The sequence below is a fragment of the Pseudorca crassidens genome, chromosome 2 (assembly GCF_039906515.1).
Source record: "Pseudorca crassidens isolate mPseCra1 chromosome 2, mPseCra1.hap1, whole genome shotgun sequence".
NCBI classification, from domain to species: domain Eukaryota; kingdom Metazoa; phylum Chordata; class Mammalia; order Artiodactyla; family Delphinidae; genus Pseudorca; species Pseudorca crassidens.
Window position 1 is genome coordinate 150,874,608 of NC_090297.1, and position 19,897 is coordinate 150,894,504.

Here is a 19,897-nt window from a genome sequence, read left to right on the forward strand (position 1 = left end):
CTAAAGCAATTAGAGAAAGAAGAACCAAAAAAAACCCAAAGTTAGCAGAAGGAAAGAAATCATAAAGATTAGATCAGAAATAAATGAAAATGAAATGAAGGAAACAATAGCAAAAATCAATAAAACTAAAAGCTGGTTCTTTGAGAAGATAATTAAAATTGATAAACCATTAGCCAGACACATCAAGAAAAAAAGGGAGAAGACTCAAATCAATAGAATTAGAAATAAAAAAGGAGAAGTAACAACTGACACTGCAGAAATACAAAGGATCATGAGAGATTACTACAAGCAACTATATGCCAATAAAATGGACAACCTGGAAAAAATGGACAAATTTTTAGAAAAGCAAAACCTTCTGAGAGTGAACCAGGAAGAAACAGAAAATATAAACAGACCAATCACAAGCACTGAAATTGAGACTGTGATTAAAAATCTTCCAGCAAGCAAAAGTCCAGGACCAGATGTCCTCACAGGCGAATTCTATCAAACATTTAGAGAAGAGCTAATACCTATCCTTCCAAAATATAGCAGAGGAAGTAACACTCCCAAACTCATTCTGCAAGGCCACCATCACCCTGATACCAAAACAAGACAAAGATGTCACCGAAAAAGAAAACTACAGGCCAATATTTCTGATGAACATAGATGCAAAAATCCTCAACAAAATATGAGCAAACAGAAACCAACAGCACCTTAAAAGGATCATACACCATGATCAAGTGGGGTTTATCCCAGGAATGCAAGGATTTTTCAATATGTGCAAATCAATCAATGTGATACACCATATTAACAAATTGAAGGAGAAAAACCATATGATCATCTCAGTAGATGCAGAAAAAGCTTTTTTTTTTTTTTTTTTTTTTTTAGAAAAAGCTTTGGACAAAATTCAACTCCCATTTATGAAAAAACCTCTCCAGAAATCAGGCATAGAGGGAACCTACCTCAACATAATGAAGGCCATACATGACAAATCCACAGCCAACATCATTCTCAAAGATGAAAAACTGAAAGCATTTACTCTAAGATCAGGACCAAGATAAGGTTGTCCACTCTCACCACTATATTATTCAACATAGTTTTGGAAGTTTTAGCCACAAAAATCAGAGAAGAAAAAGAAATAAAAGGAATCTAAATCGGAAAAGAAGAAGTATAACTGCCACAGTTTGCAGATAACATGACACTATACATAGAGAATCCTAAAGATGCCACCAGAAAACTACTAGAGCTAATCAGTGAATTTGGTAGAGTAGCAGGATACAAAATTAATGCACAGAAATCTCTTACATTCCTATACACTAATGATGAAAAATCTGAAAGAGAAATTAAGGAAACACTCCCATTTACCACTGCAACAAAAAGAATAAAATACCTAGAAATAAACCTACCTAAGGAGACAAAAGACCTGTATGCAGAAAACTATAAGACACTGATGAAAGAAATTAAAGATGATACAAACAGATGGAGAGATATACCATATTCTTGGATTGGAAGAATCAACATTGTGAAAATGACTATACTACCCAAAGCAATCTACAGATTCAATGCAAACCCTATCAAACTACCACTGGCATTTTTCACAGAACTAGAACAAAAAATTTCACAATTTGTATGGAAACACAAAAGAACCCGAATAGCCAAAGCAATATTGAGAAAGAAAAATGGAGCTGGAGGAATCAGGCTCCCTGATTTCAGACTATACTACAAAGCTACAGTAATCAAGACAGTATGGTACTGGCACAAAAACAGAAAGATAGATCAATGGAACAGGATAGAAAGCCCAGAGATAAATCCACGCACATATGGTCACCTTATCTTTGATAAAGGAGGCAAGAATACACCGTGGAGAAAAGACAGCCTCTTCAATAAGTGGTGCTGGGAAAACTGGACAGCTACATGTAAAAGAATGAAATTAGAACACTTCCTACCACCATACACAAAAATAAACTCAACATGGATTAAAGACCTAAATGTAAGGCCAGACACTATCAAACTCTTAGAGGAAAACGTAGGCAGAACACTCTATGACATAAATCACAGCAAGATCCTTTTTTGACCCACCTCCTAGAGAAATGGAAAGAAAAACAAAATGAACAAATGGGACCTAATGAAACTTCAAAGCTTTTGCATAGCAAAGAAAACCATATACAAGACCAAAAGACAACCCTCAGAATGGGAGAAAATACTTGCAAACGAAGCAACTGACAAAGGATTAATCTCCAAAATATACAAGCAGCTCATGCAGCTCAATATCAAAAAAACAAAAAACCCAATCCCAAAATGGGCAGAAGACCTAAATAGACATTTCTCCAAAGAAGATATACAGACTGCCAACAAACACATGACAAGATGCTCAACATCACTAATCATTAGAGAAATACAAATCAAAACTACAGTGAGGTATCACCTCACACCAGTCAGAATGGCCATCATCAAAAAATCTACAAGCAATAAATGCTGGAGAGGGTGTGGAGAAAAGGGAACCCTCTTGCACTGTTGGTGGGAATGTAAATTAATACAGCCACTATGGAGAACAGTATGGAGGTTCCTTAAAAAGCTACAACTAGAACTACCATATGACCCAGCAATCCCACTACTGGGCATATACCCTGAGAAAACCATAAGTCAAAAAGAGTCATGTACCACAATGTTCAACGCAGCACTATTTACAGTAGCCAGGACATGGAGGCAACCTAAGTGTCCATCGACAGATGAATGGATAAAGAAGATGTTGCACATTTATACAATGGAATATTATTCCGCCATAAAAAGAAAGGAAACTGAGTTATTTGTAGTGAGGTGGACAGACCTAGAGTCTGTCATACAGAGTGAAGTAAGTCAGACAGAGAAAAACAAATACTGTATGCTAAACATATTTATTGAATCTAAAAAAAAAAAGGTTCTCATGAAACTAGGGGCAGGACAGGAATAAAGACACAGACGTGTAGAATGGACTTGTGGACACATGGTGGGGGAAGGGTAAGCTGGGACAAAGTGAGAGAGTGGCATGGACATATATATACTACCAAATGTAAAATAGATAGCTAGTGGGAAGCAGCTGTATAGCATAGGGAAATCAGCTTGGTGCTTTGCGAGCACCTAGAGGGGTGGGATAAGGAGGGTGGGAGGGGGACGCAAGATTAAGGGGATATGGGGATATACGTATGCATATAGCTGATTCACTTTGTTATACAGCTGAAACTAACACAACATTGTAAAGCAATTATACTCCAATAAAGATGTTAAAAAATATATACAGTATCACTACCTCCTCATCCCTGTTACCCCATTCTCGTTTACCCCCCCTTTTTTCCATTCTTTTCACACCTGTTCCCTATAGGTAACCAGTCTCCTTAGTTTCTGATTTATCTTTTCTGTATTTCTTTTGCACATATGGGCAAAAGCAGAATGTTTTCTTATATTCCTTTCTTTCTTAGCCCAGCATAGTATAGATAAATCTTTTGTGGTTTGCATTTTTCTTTTAGCAGTATGTCTTGGCAACCACTTTATATCATTTCACAGAGTTCTTCCTCATTTTTTAAAATAGCTGCTGAGTATGCCATTGTATTATATACCATAAATGTATGAACACTTAGGTTGTTTCCAATATTTTGCAATTACAAACAGTACTGCAATGAATAACCTGTGCATATGTATTTTTCCATTGTTGGAGGTGTATATTCAAGTGAATAGCGCAGATCTTTCTTCCCCTCCAATCCTTCTTTCCTCCAGGGAACCAAGAGCTGTGCTGATGTTATTGCCCATATAATGTTTTCTTTCTTAGCTCTACGTTTGAAGTCTGTAATCTCTGACAATAAGCACAGATTGTGGTCAAGTGTACACTTTCTGAGAAAGCCTTCACTCCCTGTCTCAGCCAATAATTTGGGTGGCACCCCCAGCCTTGTACTACAGTAGTGGTTTTCAACCTTGTCTGAACATTAGAATCACCTAGGAGCTTTTAAAATACCATGCCTAGGAATGCTCTAGGTAGATTCTGCAATTAATGCAGGATCTCTGGGACCCAGGCACCTATATTATTTTGAAGTGCCCCCAGAAATTCCAACGTGTGGCTAAAGTTGAGAACCACTGGTTATATCCTTGAAATGTTACAATAATCTCCTGGCCTTCACCATACTGCCTGTGATTTGAGCCAGCTGCAGGAGTGTATCCTAGATGATTAGGAGGTGCTCCACTCAGAGAATTCCTCATTTTTACCTGGAGAAGAGGTAAATACCTGCTGGCCTAATTTCAGGAGGATCTGTAAAAGTCTTTAATGAAACAGAAGTTCAGCCTAGCTAAAAAAAAGTTCTTTCTCACATAGAATCTGAATGACAGGTACAAGTTGCTTCAGGGCGAGAAGGAAGAATATTAAATTTCCCTTTCTCCCCTTCAACACACAAATATGGGTACCTTCCTTTGTAGTTGGTAGTATTAATAAGACTTTGTAGGGAATTCCCTGGTGGTCCAGTGGTTGGGACTTCACACTTCCACTGCAGGGTGCATGGGTTCGATCCCTGGATGGGGAACTAGGATCCTGCATGTCGCATGGTGCAGCCAAAAAAAAAAAAAAAGACTTTGTAAAGCAAAAGTCGACCAATAACACTGTTTATCATCAAATCAAAGATGCCACAAGTTATAAGACACATGATTATCTTATCTTAGTGATTCTTAGCACTAACAAACCCACTGGTAAATATGAGATATAATCAAATGTAAGATATATCCCTATTTCAGAGATTTTTAAATGTGGAAAAGTGTACATATTAGAATTGATGAAATACAGTAGATCTTTAGCCTAGACTTCTTTGAACTCCATGCTTGTAGGATCACTTCAATTTCTCACAGGCTCCTTAAACTCAACTTGTCCCAGTGGGGTACTCTTCATCTACATTGCCAAAGCTATTCCTTTTCCTGCATTCTCTACTTGGGCAAATGGAACCACCAAACTAGAAACATGGGAGTCACACCAGCCTCCTGACCTTCTACTTTCCACATGCAAAAGGTCTTTCCCATTCAGTCAGTTCTGTCTGGTACCTCTCTCGAATGCATTACCTAGGTCTTCCTCATCTCTACAAGATTACTGTAGTAATCTCCTAACTGCTTTCCACCCCTCTAATCAAGCCCCGCTCCACACTGTCCTTGTTTTCTTTCTTTAAGCATCAATCTGATCATATTATTCCTTGCTTAAAAATCGAACAAGGGCTTCCCTGGTGGCGCAGTGGTTGGGAGTCCGCCTGCCGATGCAGGGGACACGTGTTCGTGCCCCGGTCCGGGAAGATTCCACATGCCGCAGAGTGGCTGGGCCCGTGAGCCATGGCCGCTGAGCCTGCGCATCCGGAGCCTGTGCTCCGCAATGGGAGAGGCCACAACAGTGAGAGGCCCGCGTACCGCAAAAAAAAAAAAATCAAACAAGATGAATACTCCATCCAAAAAATAGACAGAGGATATGAACCGGTCACCTCACAGAAGAGAAAAATACACACTTATACATGTGAAAAGCTGATCATCCTTATTAGGAAATAAATGTAACAATGACATTTTTTCACCCACCCAGTTGGCAGCGTTTGAGAGAACTGATAATAATGAATGATTACAAAGGTGTGCAGAAATACTCCTACATACCATTGTTGGTAGTACAGTATTTGAGATGCATTTTGGCCACGTTTTGGATATGTGAAGGAATGCAAACTGCCTGTTAAAAACCAAAATTCAACCAAGTAAGTTTGAAGATCTAATTGGCATTATTAAACTAGATGGGCAGCATCCCATCTAGTAAACAGAAGGGCACTCTGAGGGATGTACAAAATGGAAGCTTTTTATAGGAAGAAGGGTAGGGTAAGGGAGTTATTAGCAAAAGAAAAGAAAGGATTATTTTTAGGTCAAGAGACCTTCTTTCTGGGAGGAAGGGAATGGCAAGGGTTTTATCATGCAGATTGCTCCTTCTGGGGGGTGTTGGGTGGTAAGCAGAGGTGGAGAGGGCCCAGGAGACATTACCTCATTGGTGCTGAAAATACCAGACTAGCCAATAAAGATTACATTTCTGGTGAAGGTTTGAAACTGCATTTCGATCAGGTGTTAGATCTAGATCCGTTTGGGGCCTGTGGTTTTCTCTTTAACATATCTAATTTCTCTGAGCCTCAATTACTGCACTTGGTCAAATGGGGCCAGTAGCTACTCTAATGTTCTCAAGGAAATGAGATAATTTTTTTCTTTTTTTTATAAATTTATTTATTTATCTTTGGCTGCATTGGGTCTTTGTTGCTGTGCGTGGGCTTTCTCTAGTTGCAGCGAGTGGGGGCTACTCTTCCTTGCGGTGCGCTGGCTTCTCATTGCGGTGGCTTCTCTTGTTGCGGAGCACGGGCTCTAGGTGCGTGGGCTTCAGTAGTTGTGGCACGCAGCCTCAGTAGTTGTGGCATGCAGGCTCAGTAGTTGTGGCACACGGGCTTAGTAGCTCTGCAGCACGTGGGATCTTCCCGGACCAGGACTTGAACCCGTGTCCCTTGCATTGGCAGGCAGACTGTTAACCACTGTACCACCAGGGAAGTCTGGAAGTGAGATAATTTAGGGGAAAGTAGTAATAGCTAACATTTACTGGGCACTTGCTGTTCTAAGTATTTCATATGTGTTTACTCATTTAACCTTCACAATAACCCTGTAAGAACTACCCCCGTTTTACGTATAAGAAAACTGAGACACAGAAGATAAAATACTGCCCAAGGGGTGAAGTTAGTACTAAGAAAGGAGCTGGGATTACTGGCTACATAAGAGGCCACATAATCTACATAAGAGGATTTAGCTCCAGTCCTACGTTTTTTGCAGCCAACCTACGCCCATCTTTCCTTTTTGTCATAGCCCACAGCGTCCATAGTCAAAACCTGTTTATACAGAATTTGCCCATTCGCTAGTTTCATCAACTAGCCTCTAGTAGCTTTGGGTATCTCGTCACAGTTCTTCTGTCTGATTGAGTTCCAGGGAACTCAGCCACCTCCCATTCCAATTCACTTCCAGGGTCCGGGTCAACGCTGGGTACACGGTAAATCCTTAGATAAATTCTATCGGACGTTTCTATGGGATCGATGTCATACCTTTACAAATGTGAAACAATTCTCACGAGACTGAGACAGATACACGATAACTAGGCTACATACAGGGCGAGTACCGCCTTGTCGCGTACGGCTGCGCTCCACACTCGAGCTCTGGGGCCAACCGTTCCTGCTGTGCTACTTCAGGCACTCGGCCGGAACCCTTCCGGCGGCATCTGAGGCAGCCCGCCGGGACAACGCCGCTGAACGCACAACACGGGAAGGATTAGTAGTCTAACTATGTGCCTAAATTCTCTAGCTCACTTACATGATCCGAGGGAAAACAGCCCCAAATTCTTGCACTTTTAAAAAAAACCTGAGTGACGATAGCATTTTTATCCATTAAAAAATATCATAATCAAGTGATTCCGAGAGAGTTTTTTTTTTCTTTTTGGTTAGGCATATATATGGACAGCCCACTTGAAAGAACAAGGAAGGCGAGGGAAGAAAGCGGAAGCCGTGGGGTCTTCTAAACCAGAAAGTCTCCGGAGCTTGTGCCAGGCTCTTTGCGGCGTCACCCAGTTAGACGCAGGTTTTGGAAGCGGTTGGAAGAGAAGGTGTCGTTGCTGGAGCTGAGACCAGACGGCCAGAGTCCTCAGGGATGAACCTCGAGTTACTGGGTGAGGAGGACTATGGCTGCTTCTTAGAGAACCTTTTGGTCCTGGAAAGGAGGGAACCCAGGCGGAGGGGACTCAGGCTGCAACATTAGGGACACAGTTCTAGATGCATCTTTTTGGGCGCCTTGATATGGAGCAGCAACAGGGAGAGGAAGCCGAGCTTCTGCCTGAGCGGAATGCATTGCTTCTCCCGAGGCTACTTTGCAGTTCAATTGTGAAGCGTTAGGGAAAGATAGTTTTGTGACTTAGTTTCGATTACAAGGATCACAGGTGCTGAAGTAGCCCAGAGCAGGCAGGACCAGAGTTACTGGGGGAAGGAATCTGAGGAAGTGAGGCTTGAGGTAAAGCTTTGAACACTTGTCAGGGTTTTGGGTGAAGCATGGGGTTTTGAAGAAACATGGGGTGCCTAAGGAGGGGAACGTGTTTATCTTCTAGTACAAGTTCCTCATTGAATAAATTAAAAAAGGCTCAGAGGGTACTGACTTGAAGGCACTCAGAAAGTAAATGGTATAGTTGGCATATAGGTGGCACTGGAATCCAGTTACCTTGACTTTCTGTTTAAGGTCTTTATCAGGGACGGTGTGTAAAACACTGAGGGGTGAACTACAAGGCAGTTTACTTTTGTCACCCTCTCTGATTCATTTCCTCCTTACCCTTTACCCAAGTTGTTTATAAACAGTAGGTTCTTCTGGGTTTTCATTAGGTAATATTTAGCATCGTAGCCTAAGGATGTCTGAGGTTTTCAAGAACTAAGCGACTTGCTATTTTCAGTGGTTGTGTTTCTCTTTAAAAAAGTTAAATTCATGAGATATACTGGCAGTCTTAAAGACTGTGAAGCTATTTAAGGAATGGTCTTTGCTTTTAAGGAGCTTTTTGTTAAGTGTGGAGAATAAGGTGTTTATGTAAATAGCTATACTATATTGCAGAATATAGGTCACCCTTTTTTAAAAAATTTACTTTTTATACAGTAAGTTCTTATTAGCTATCTGTTTTATACATATTAGTGTATATATGGCCAGCCTTAAAGAGTCTTTACTAAGGGCTAAGAACATTTGGAAGAGGGAGTGAATATCTTTGGGGCAGGGGAAGAAAGGTAATCAAGAAAGAACAAAAACAACCAACCAAAAAACCAAACCTGTGGAGGATTTGGAGTTTTGAGTGGATATTTAAGATTGGTAAAATATTGACAGACTGAAGTATGAAGATATTGGAAGGAGTGTTTATTAGGAATACGTTTGAGCTAAGACATCAGTGAGGTGAGTCCTAAAGGTATTTTCCGGCTTGGCCAGGTTGTGGGTACTGTGAATAAGGAGAAGGCCAAGAGATGGGATTAGTACCATCTACTCCTTGGAGGCTTTTGAATACCCAGCTGAAAAGCTGTGCTTTTTAAGGAAAGTAGGGCAGATCCATTGAAGGGTTTTGACCTGGTAAGTGACTCAATCAGAGCTGTGATTTTTTTTTTAAAAAAGATTTATCTGACAACAGTGTGTAGTTGAGTCTGCCAATTTGGAGGGCTAGAGTAGATGAGGGATAAAGAAGGTCTGAACTAGAAAATGGAAAGAAAAGACATTGAGAAGGTAGAGTTGACAATTTGAAAATTGACTACATATCATGGTGGTAGTGGCACTGGTGGCGGTGCTGGTGGTGAGGAAGGGAGTGAAGTGAAAAATGATGGGAACTGTGATGGTGCTATTCATAAACATTTAAGGACATTTGGAAAAGACAGTTAGCATTGGGTATGTTGAGTGTGGGCCTGTGGTTCAGAAGATGGGTTTGGATTTATGAGAGAGATTTGTAACCTTCCTACTGGTGGGCTAGACAAAACCTTGTGAGGAGATGATAAGACCCAGGGAGCAAGTGGGAGGGGAAGAAAAGAAAACTGCTGAGGACAGAATCTTGGACAATCATCTATATTTAGGGAATAAGAGGAGGAATAAATGATAATATATCAACTAACAGTTACATAGTACTTACTATGAGCTAGGCCTATTTTCAAGTGCTTTTCATATATTTATTCATGTAGAGGTAGAAGAGAATGCAGGTTGGTGTGGTGTCTTCCGTAGAAGCAGTTGTAGAGCAGTTGAGGCTAAGAGCTGAGAAAGGGCTACTCTACTTAGTTCTTGGGCAACTTTGGGCTCCTTAGCAACTTGAACAGAAGCTGAGTTACAATGATTTTAGGAAGATGAGTGACATGGACTGGAGGCAAAGGGTTGATGTTTATTTTTAAAAACTTAACTATGGAGGAAAGGTGATAGATAGGCTCATACCTTGAAAGAAAGAGCAGATGGGAAAGATTTTTCTTGTATGATACAGAAGATTCATGTGGGTAAAACTTAGGAAGGAATATTTAGCATTGGAAGGTTAGACAATTTAAAAGAAGGCTGACTGGATTCAAAAGATATAAATCTCTATGGGAATGACTTGAGTTTTATAGCAAGAAAGTTAATTATTACAGATATAAAGGAGAAAGGAACAGAAGTAATGTGATTGTGGGAGCATACCAAACCGTAGCTGGCCAGATAAAGGAAAGGAATGATAATGTATTCTTAACGTGGACTCTCAAATGCTTTTACCTCTGCAACCACTTCTGAGCACTTGCTGTGTATTAGGCAGTAGGCACTGGAGGTAAAAGTTAAATAAGAGTTTTTCAAACTTACTTTTACTACAGCTCATCGTAAGAAATGTATTTTCTATCACAGTCCATTATACATACATACACATATAACTGTTTCTGAAAATGATACTAATTGTTATGCTCAGTGTCCTCTGATATCTTCTGATCTATTAAAAAACTTTTATGGTATGGCTCACTGAATGATTTATCCATTTGTGGTGGATTGGCTCCTGATGTTTGATAAACACTGAAATAAGATACAGCTTTTGCCCTGGATAAATACATAAAACTAGGAGGATAGGGGCATAAACAAATAACTATGAAATGGAACCACAGTAAATAGTGGGAACCCCATTATGGGAATCCAGCTGAAAGAGCAATTAATTCTGCCTCGTTGGGGTTGGCGGTAGAATTTGGGGATGACCTTATAGAGGAAGTGCCATTTAACGCAGACAGTAAACATGGAGGAGGATTTTTCCAGAGGGACAAATGGAGAAGGTAATTACCAGTGCAGAGAACAGTAGGGGCGAACATTCTGAGGCATGAACATGTGATACATATTCTGGAAATGGTTAGCAGTTTCCAACTGGTGCTTAGGGTGGATTATGCAAGGTTCTGTCCCAGGTGCTAATGCGGAGTTAGTCAAAGATAAAATGGAAAATACTGGTTGGGGCCAGATTATTGCTTTTTAAAATTATACTTAGGAGTTCAGCATATTGTTTAACAAGGGAGATTTTTGAGCAGGTAAGTGACATGATGAGATTTGGGGCTTAGAAAGTTGGCTGTAGCAGCTTTCTTAAGGATTGATGAGGGAGGCCAGACTGGAGCCAAGGAAATATAGTAGTTATGGTAGCGATGGCATCAGATTGGGGTGTGGTAAGATCAGTTATTTAGCCACCTGCAAGTTGCATTTCTCTAAAAAGAAATGCTGCGGATTGTGTCGTCACCTGTTAGACTGAGGAAGTGGAATGGAAACTGCTACTCTGGACCTAACTTACGGTAGGGAGGAATTGGTTGGCAAGTTGAAAATACTTTCACTGGGAGAAAAGGACCACGAAATTTTAGAGTTCATGGTAACCGAGTTTTTAAGGAGGTGGATGTTGAGCAATTTAGAGAATAGATATTATTCCAAGACCTAGAAAGCTAAAAGGTAGTTTGGAGGAAGGGTCCTAACTGGGAAAAAAGGAGGAGGCACCTGAGGGAACTGGTGTGCTTGCACTGAAAGCAGTCTAAACTCAGATTCCAAAGAGGCATGTACAAAAGAAGGGCACGTTGCTGAAGGTGAATATATGAGGGTGGCACTAGCTGTTAAGAATAGTGTCAGGAAAGCTAATGTGACTGAAGGCAAAGATTGTAAAAATGAGGCAACTAGAAAGGGTTTTTAACATTATGTGGAGTGCTAAGAGCAAAGAAGTTTCCTGCTTGGTTGGGCTGGATGGTGTAATACCAAAATTATTCATTCAACACTCAACAAATATCTTTCATGCGCCTACTCTGGGCTTTTATAGTTTATAGGCAAAAGGGAAGTGGAATACTTCTTTTTTTTTGAATTTTATTTTATAATTTTTTTTATACAGCGGGTTCTTATTAGTTGTCCATTTTATACATATTAGTGTATACATGTCAATCCCAATCTCCCAATTCATCACACCACCACCCCGCCCCCACCCCCCACCCCCGCCGCTTTCCCCACGTGGTGTCCATACGTTTGTTCTCTACATCTGTGTCTCTATTTCTGCCCTGCAAACCGGTTCATCTGTACCATTTTTCTAGGTTCCACATATATGTGTTAATATTTGTTCTTCTCTTTCTGACTTACTTCACTCTGTATGACAGTCTCTAGGTCCATTCACGTCTCTACAAATGACTCAATTTCATTTCTTTTTATGGCTGAGTAATATTCCATTGTATATATGTACCACATCTTCTTTATCCATTTGTCTGTTGATGGGCATTTAGGTTGCTTCCATGAGGAATGCTTAACTTCTTATTTTTCTTTTGCCTTCTCTGGGGAAAAGGATTTTTGTTTGTTTGTTTTTGAACAAATAAAGTGATCATTGGTTATGGCCAAGAAGAGTCCTCAATAGGTAGAGATTTTAGATGGGTCACTTAGTTCACTTCTCTTGGTCGAATTATATTCCTTGGCCGTGAAGGAACTTGGCATGTGAAATAATGTCGGTGATCTTTGAGAGTTGGGGAGAGGAAAGAAGACATGCTGAAAGAAAGAAGATGGGCAGAATTTTGACTATTTTCAATAAAGGGCAGATGTGTTTTGCAAATCATAGACTAGTAACCTTGAGGTCAAATTTGGGCAAGATTATAGAGGCTTTTTAGTGCAGTTATAGTTAAGAGTAGGGTTTCTTGGTCAGGTTCCAGTTTTGCCACTTTTTAACTGTCAGTTTGGGGATAACCTTTAATCCTAACTTTCTTTATCTGTGAAATGGAGTATGATAGTACTCAATAGTGAATTGAGAGGATCAAATGAGACAGTATGTAGAAGACCTTAGTACGGAGTCTGACACATAAGCATTCAGTAAGCCGTAGCTGCTAATGATAAATGCAGGCTTGAGCACTTCAAAGAAATGATAAGCCAGCATGAGTTTAAGTCTAGAAAACTCATTAAAGTTCTTTAAATTCATGCTTTTCAAATTAACATATACAGTAGATATTTATCATAACAGTGGACACAATACAAATATGCATACAGAAAAAATTGCCTTTTTCCTCCTTTCCAAATGGTAACTGTCTGGAATTTATCCTTTTATACCTTTTCCTTGCTCATATGAGTATAATTAAATACAATTTGTAAGGGCTTTGTTTTTGCTTTTTTACAGAAATAGAACTTTTTATACACATTTTTTGCAACTTGCTTTCTTCACTTAATTTTACGAGATACTATTCCTACACATTAGGAGATAATAGAACTAAGGATTTTTAATGCGTTCGTGTAGATACACACTCACGATATCAAATTTTAACTTAACTGTAAATGCTTTTTTATTTTTTATATTTTTTGGCTGTGCCGTGCAGCTTGTGGGATCTTAGTTCTCTGATCAGGGATTGAACCTGTGCCCTCTGCGTGGAAGCATGGAGTCTTAACCACTGGACTGCCAGGGAATTCCCTATAAATGCTTTTTTTTAAAAAGTGTTCTTTTTTTCCCTTGCCTCCTCCATTCTTTGTTGATAATCCCGTGTATCTCCTTCCATATTTTTCTCTATGCCTATATGTGTGTGTGTGTATATACATAATGTTAACAAAAAAAATGAGATATACACTTTGTGTCTTGCTTTTTTTCACTTAAGTAACACCAATAAAAATTTTGAAGAGAATTAGTGTAATTTATTTGAATACCACAATTTTTTCATCCATTACACTAATAATGGGTATTTACCTTGTTTCCAATGCGGTGTGGGGGGGGGGTGTCTTTTTTTTTTTTTTTTTTTGCCACCAAGAACAATAGTTTAAGTACCCTTATTCTTACGTCCCATTGTTGTGTTTACATCTATGGAGATTAGGTTTCCAATTGTAGGATTACTGAGATGAGGACTATGTATATTTTTGCTTTTAATAGATGCTGTCAGATTCCTTTTCCAAACGGCTATAACAGTTCCCATTTTTATAGGCAATATCCCTTCCCCCCCAGCAGGTGTTCTCTCTCTAAATTTTCCTGTCTGATGGATGAAAATGGCATCTCATTTTTCATTTGGTTTACATTTCTCTGAATTTGATGTTTTCCTTTGTTTAGAGGCCATCTCATTTTGTTCTTCTGTGACTTGTTTATTCACATTCTTTATCTTTTCTTTTTGATCATTTTTCCTTATTGGTGTATAGACTTGCTTTATAGTGTAGATGTCAACTCCTGTCCGTCATCTGCATTGCCAATTTTTTCTAAATCTTTTGACTGTTTATGGGAACTTGTGCCATGCAAAATGTTCCAGTTTTTATATAATCTAATGTATTTCTCTTTTCTTTCGGTTTTCCTAACTTGGTTAAGGTCTTCCCCACCCTAGATTATACATGGGATCTCCTAGGTTTTCTTCTAAGATTTTTGATTTTAAAAAATCATTAATTTACCTGAAATTTATTTTTATATGTGGTATGAGAGAGGAACTGGAGCTGTTTTTTCTTTCAGATGGATAGTCAGTTGTCCATCCCTATATATTAAATAAATTCCCACTTAATTTAAATGTTATCTTTATCATATATCAGCAACCTTACAGTACATGTAGATTTTTTTTTAACATTTTTCTTTAATCCATCTGGAACTGCATAAAATTTACTAGTTTTTGGAGAAAGCCATTAAGCTTTCCCACCCCAGAATGTAGTTTGTCTTTTCACTTATTCATATTTTACGGCCTTAACTAAGATTTTATAGTTTTCTTCTTCATACATGTCATGTCTTTCTTATTACATTTTTTCCTTAAATATTTAGCCATTGTGAGTGGAATTTTCCCCTTCATTTTCATTTCTGGATATTGATTGCTAACCTAAAGAAAAGCTGTTAATGTTTGAATGTTTTTCTTGTATCAAACCACCTTGCCTTATTTTCTTATTAATTTGGGTGGTTTTTAAAATTAGAATTTCTGTGTTTTCTAGGTATTCAGTGTTATCAGCAAAAGAAATAGTTTTATCTCTTATAGTCAATGTTTAAACCAGTTATTTCATTTTCTTATTCCATTGGCTGGAACCTCTAAGAGGAATATTAACTAATAATGGTGATATATCCCTTTCTAGTTGCTGATACTAATTGGAATGGTTTTAATATTTCACCTTTTAGAATGATAATTGTTGTGTTTTTGGTTAATAGTTTTTATCATTTATTGTAGTCTTCTGTTAGATGTGGCTGTTATTAGAATGAGCTATTGAGTTTTAGCAAAATTTTTTTTTCAGCATCTACTCATAGGATTGTATGGCTCTTAAACATTCTCGTCCAAGGATATATTGAATACATTAGAGTGCATTGTGCTATTGTTTGTTCCTTTGGAGTGAGTTTGGAGTAGGCCTATTTTTTTTTTTCCCCTTGCTATTCCATTATGCCTTCTTACATGGTAGAATAATAAACTCCAGATTTTTTGTGTTTAGAATTCGGTTATACTTATATACACTGCTAGAAATTACTTTTCATTTCTGCAGAATCTAGAGGTGAAATACCCTGTACTGTTTGTGTTCTTTTTTTTTTTTTTTTTTTGCGGTTTGTGGGCCTCTCACTGCTGTGGCCTTTCCCGTTGCGGAGCACAGGCTCCGGACGCGCAGGCTTAGCGGCCATGGCTCACGGGCCCAGCCAATCCGCAGCATGTGGGATCTTCCCGGACCGGGGCACGAACCCGTGTCCCCTGCATTGGCAGGCGGACTCTCAATCACTTCGCCACCAGGGAAGCCCTGTTTTTTGGGGTTTTTTTAAAGAATCAATTTAATTTTATTTATTTTTTGTTGCATTGGGTCTTGGTTGCTGCACGCGGGCTTTCTCTAGTTGCGGAGAGCAGGGGGCTACTCTTTGTTGCGGTGCATGGGCTTCTCATTGCTGTGGCTTCTCTTGTTGCAGAGCACGGGCTCCAGGCGTGCAGGCTTCAGTAGTTGTGGCACGCAGGCTCAGTAGTTGTGGCTCGTGAGCTCTTGAGCACAGGCTCGTAGTTGTGGCACGCAGGCGTAGTTGCTCCACAGCATGTGGGATCTTCCTGGACCAGGGATCTAACCCATGTCCCCTGCATTGGCAGGCAGATTCTTAACCACTGTGCCACTAGGGAAGTCCCACTATTTATGTTCTTAAGTGAAAGAGACTCTTGTTTTCTTTTTGTATCATCTTATCAGGTTTTGGTATCAGCTATGTTGGCTTTATAAAACACGAATACATATTTTTTTCTGCTCAGAAATAGCTTGAATAACATAGTAATTACCTGCACCTTGAGATTTAGGAGAAATTGCTCATAAAACCATATGGGCCTGCTGTCCGTTTTTTTATAATTAAACATTTAAAAAAAATTTAATGGTAGGTCTTTAACAACCTCTCAATGTGTTTTTTCCTCATTGACCCAGTCAAGGACTTTTCTTCTGTAATCAGTTTTGGAAATGTGTCATTCATGTTTTTTGAATTATCAAGTGTACTGTGAAGTTAAATCCGACCAGCGTTTATTTCTCTTTGGCAGCTACGTTTGGGCATCTTTTTTACCCCCTTTCCTGGTCTTTAGAACCAAGCCTAAGAATCTAATTGTAACAGAATGTTAAATGTTAGATGATGGGTGGTTAGATGGTGGGAGGATAGAGAATATAAAAGTGGCCTTGAGCATCTAGGGGCAGTGGCCTTGTGCTACCATAACCCTACTTGACAGCATTCTTGCTCAGGCTCTTCAACCAAAGTGGCCCAGACGAGCTTAGTCTTTTTTATACACACTTTTTCTTTGTGTTCCTTTAAACTCCTTGTTATAATCCTGTTAACTAGGATGACCCTCCAAAAAAGGGGAAAAAAACCCACAACACCTAAAACATAAAACAAAAATACAAAATCAGGGGTAATCTGTGTTGAAGGGTAATCATACATTAAAATGGTCCCAGGATTCTGGATTCTCTCAGAATCTTTTTGTTGTTGTTGCTTTTTTGGCCACACTGCCCTCTTCAGTGGAAGAAACTGTGCCCTCTTCAGTGGAAGCTCGGAGTCCTAACCACTGGACTACCAGGGAGTTTCTCTCAGAATTTTAAATATGGCTTTCCCATCTCTGAACACAGAAGTCATACTCTACTCCTTCCTGAGTACTTCATATTTTTAGGTTGTGTTTTTTTGTTTTGTTTTTAATTTTTCAATGAATACTCCTTTTTTCTCTCAATCATGTGAATATAGATTTATATTATTGCTTTGGAAATATATATAAGATATTTTGTTAATAATACATATTATAATACATATATTACATATAATACATATAATATGTGTAGTATTTTGTTTAAAGAACAAACCTTAAATATGTTAATGTTTGTTTAAGCATATAGAAATATATGGAAGCTTTTACCTTAGTAAGTGGGTTGCAGGGAGGAAACTATATCATTTTTTAATTACACATATCTGTATTACCTACATGTATGACTTTAGTAATTTTAAAAAGGTTCTTTCAGAATAACCTATCTTAATCTGGTTTCAGCTTTTCATTTCATTCCTGTCTTTAGTATTTGAATGCAATCAGACACTGAAGTCTGGTGCACATTAGAGAAATCAAAATAATTGCCTTTTGTTGGGGGGCAATTATTCATCTTTATTTTCATCTTTCTTTTAGTTTTCTTAACTTTAGGGCCTGTATTCTGATTAGTTTTAATGTTTTCACTGTTTTGATTTCTATTAATTTTTATAAAGGACAAAATGTAATAAAACTGGTTTTCAGACTTTTTTTAAAAAAAATGGAAGTACAGTTGATTTACAGTATTATGTTAGTTTCAGGTGTATGACATAGTGATTCAGTATTTTTGTAGATTATACTCCATTTAAAGTTAGTATAAAGTATTGGCTATATTCCCCATGCTGTACAGTATATCCTTATAGCTTATTTACTTTATACATAGTAGTTTGTACCTCTTAATCCTCTATCCCTATATTGCCCCTCCCCCTCCCCTTTCTCCACTGGTAACCATGAGTTTGTTCTCTATATCTGTGAACCTATTTCAGTTTTGTTACATTCTTTCATTTGTTTTATTTTTTAGATTCCACATGTAAGTGGTGACATATAATATTTGTCTTTCTCTGACTTATTTCGCTAAGTATAATACCCTCCAGATTGATCCATGTTGTTACAAATGGCAAAATTTTATTCTTTTTTATGGCTGAGAACTATTTTATTATCTATATAAATATTCATAGATATATAAATATTCATATATATACACATACTCTATATCTTCTTTACCCATTCATCTGTTGATGGACACTTAGGTTGCTTCCATATCTTGGCTCTTGTAAATAATGCTGCTGTGAACGTTAAGGTGCATGTATCTGTTTGAGTTAGTATTTTCATTTTCTTCGAATATATACTTAGGAGTGGAATTGCTGGATCATATGGTAAAAAACTAAAAATAGTAAACTTATTTTTTAGATGAAATCTTATTTGAATGTCCTAAATGTAAAACAGCTTCCTTGGATCTGTAGTTCTCAGAGTATAGTTTAAATATCATGCTAATAAAATGTTTAGGTAATAACATAAGTAAATACTGATAAAGATGTTGCTACTGCATTAAACTTCTAAACCTTAAACTTCTGACAAGCAGGCAGTATCGTACTATAGCTCAAAATGTTTATCACTAATGTATAAACGCCAAATTTAATATAGGAAAAGTATTCAGGGATGTCTACCAAAATGTTATTTGCTTAAGAAATTAATACAGAGAATTGTGTGTTTAACCAACTACCAGATTGTGTTATAGCCTTAGTACTATTATTAGGAAGGGAACCCTGTTGGTTGGCTGCTCTTAATAAAGGTTTTAAGAGAGTAGTTGGGATTTAAGATAAGTTGACTGATTTGATTTTTTAAAGTTTGTTACATAAAAATAACCGTAAAAACACCCCATTACATGTTTACATTAATAACGTTTTTATGAAAAATAACTTTTCTAAAACAAAACTTATTTAGTGAGAAGAGTGGCATTGTTTTGCATTTTTACAAATCTCTTTAATGTTTGCCTAAATATCAATAGAAGTTGGCTGGATTCTGCTTTCATACTGTTTCAGTATCACAGCTCGTATAGCCTCAGAACTCATCTGTAAACTTGTGAAATAATGAGAGTAAAAAGGCACATACCATCTTGGTGTGATATTGAAAATAGGTGTGACCTCATGGAGTCCCTGAAAGGGCGCCAGTTCTCCATCCACACTTTGCAAGCCACTGCTGTACACTGTTTGTGAGCGGTAGTTGTGAGCTGTAGGATTCCTGGTATGTTGCACATGTTCCATCAACTTTCTTCCTTTGCTTTGTTGCAGAGTCCTTTGGGCAGAATTATCCAGAGGTAAGAGTATTGTATTGTGATTTTAGAAAACGGTAACTCCCTAGCTTTTATGTTTGAGTGGAAACTACGTTTTCATCTTTTTTTTTTTTCTTGACAATAGAAGCATTAAATATGATGATCTTTTGCTATAAAAGGGAACTAAATGTTTAATTTTGAGCAGCAGGGGAGGTAGATAGGCAATGTTGGCTGGAAATTTCAACATAATGTAAATCTTACAGTTCATTTCCCTTTAAATTAAAAAAATACTTTTGATTGAAGCATTTTTCAGAAACAGTACTATCACCTTCATGTAAATTTTTTTTCTGTGTGCTTTTATAGTTTTGATCAGTGTTTTTGCATAGTAATAACACGTATGGTATAAGTGTGCTTTACATGTAAAAATATTTTGTAACACTTAGAGTGTGTTTAATGTAGTCGTGATTATTTTAAATGGCTTGATATTAATATAAATTTGTTTGATTTTCCTAATGTTACACAGGGGTTTTGTTTTATTTTTCTTGGAATAAATTTCAAGAACTATGATTACTTGATCAGTAAGATGACTCTTTTAGTGAATCCTGTTTTATTTTGCCTAATTGCCTTCCGGAGAATTTGTACGAAGTTATAG

At 38.0% G+C, this 19,897-nt stretch overlaps 1 protein-coding gene and 1 pseudogene across 3 annotated transcripts in view; one reads left to right on the plus strand and one right to left on the minus strand.

The window, feature by feature from the left end:
• LOC137219937 (protein kinase C zeta type pseudogene) overlaps window positions 1-7,276 on the minus strand; it is a 29,659-nt pseudogene extending 22,383 nt beyond the window's left edge.
• A 242-nt stretch (window positions 7,277-7,518) lies between these two features.
• The window catches only part of RBBP5 (RB binding protein 5, histone lysine methyltransferase complex subunit), a 35,989-nt gene continuing 23,610 nt past the window's right edge, over window positions 7,519-19,897 (plus strand). The window contains exons 1-2 of one of the 3 annotated variants that reach the window (XM_067729259.1): window positions 7,519-7,699; window positions 19,265-19,290. In XM_067729259.1, the coding sequence (XP_067585360.1) occupies window positions 7,681-7,699; window positions 19,265-19,290 (45 nt within the window). In that variant the 5' untranslated portion in view covers window positions 7,519-7,680. The remainder of the gene's footprint in view (window positions 7,700-19,264; window positions 19,291-19,897) is intronic. The other 2 variants (XM_067729258.1, XM_067729260.1) reach the window with 2 other exon arrangements.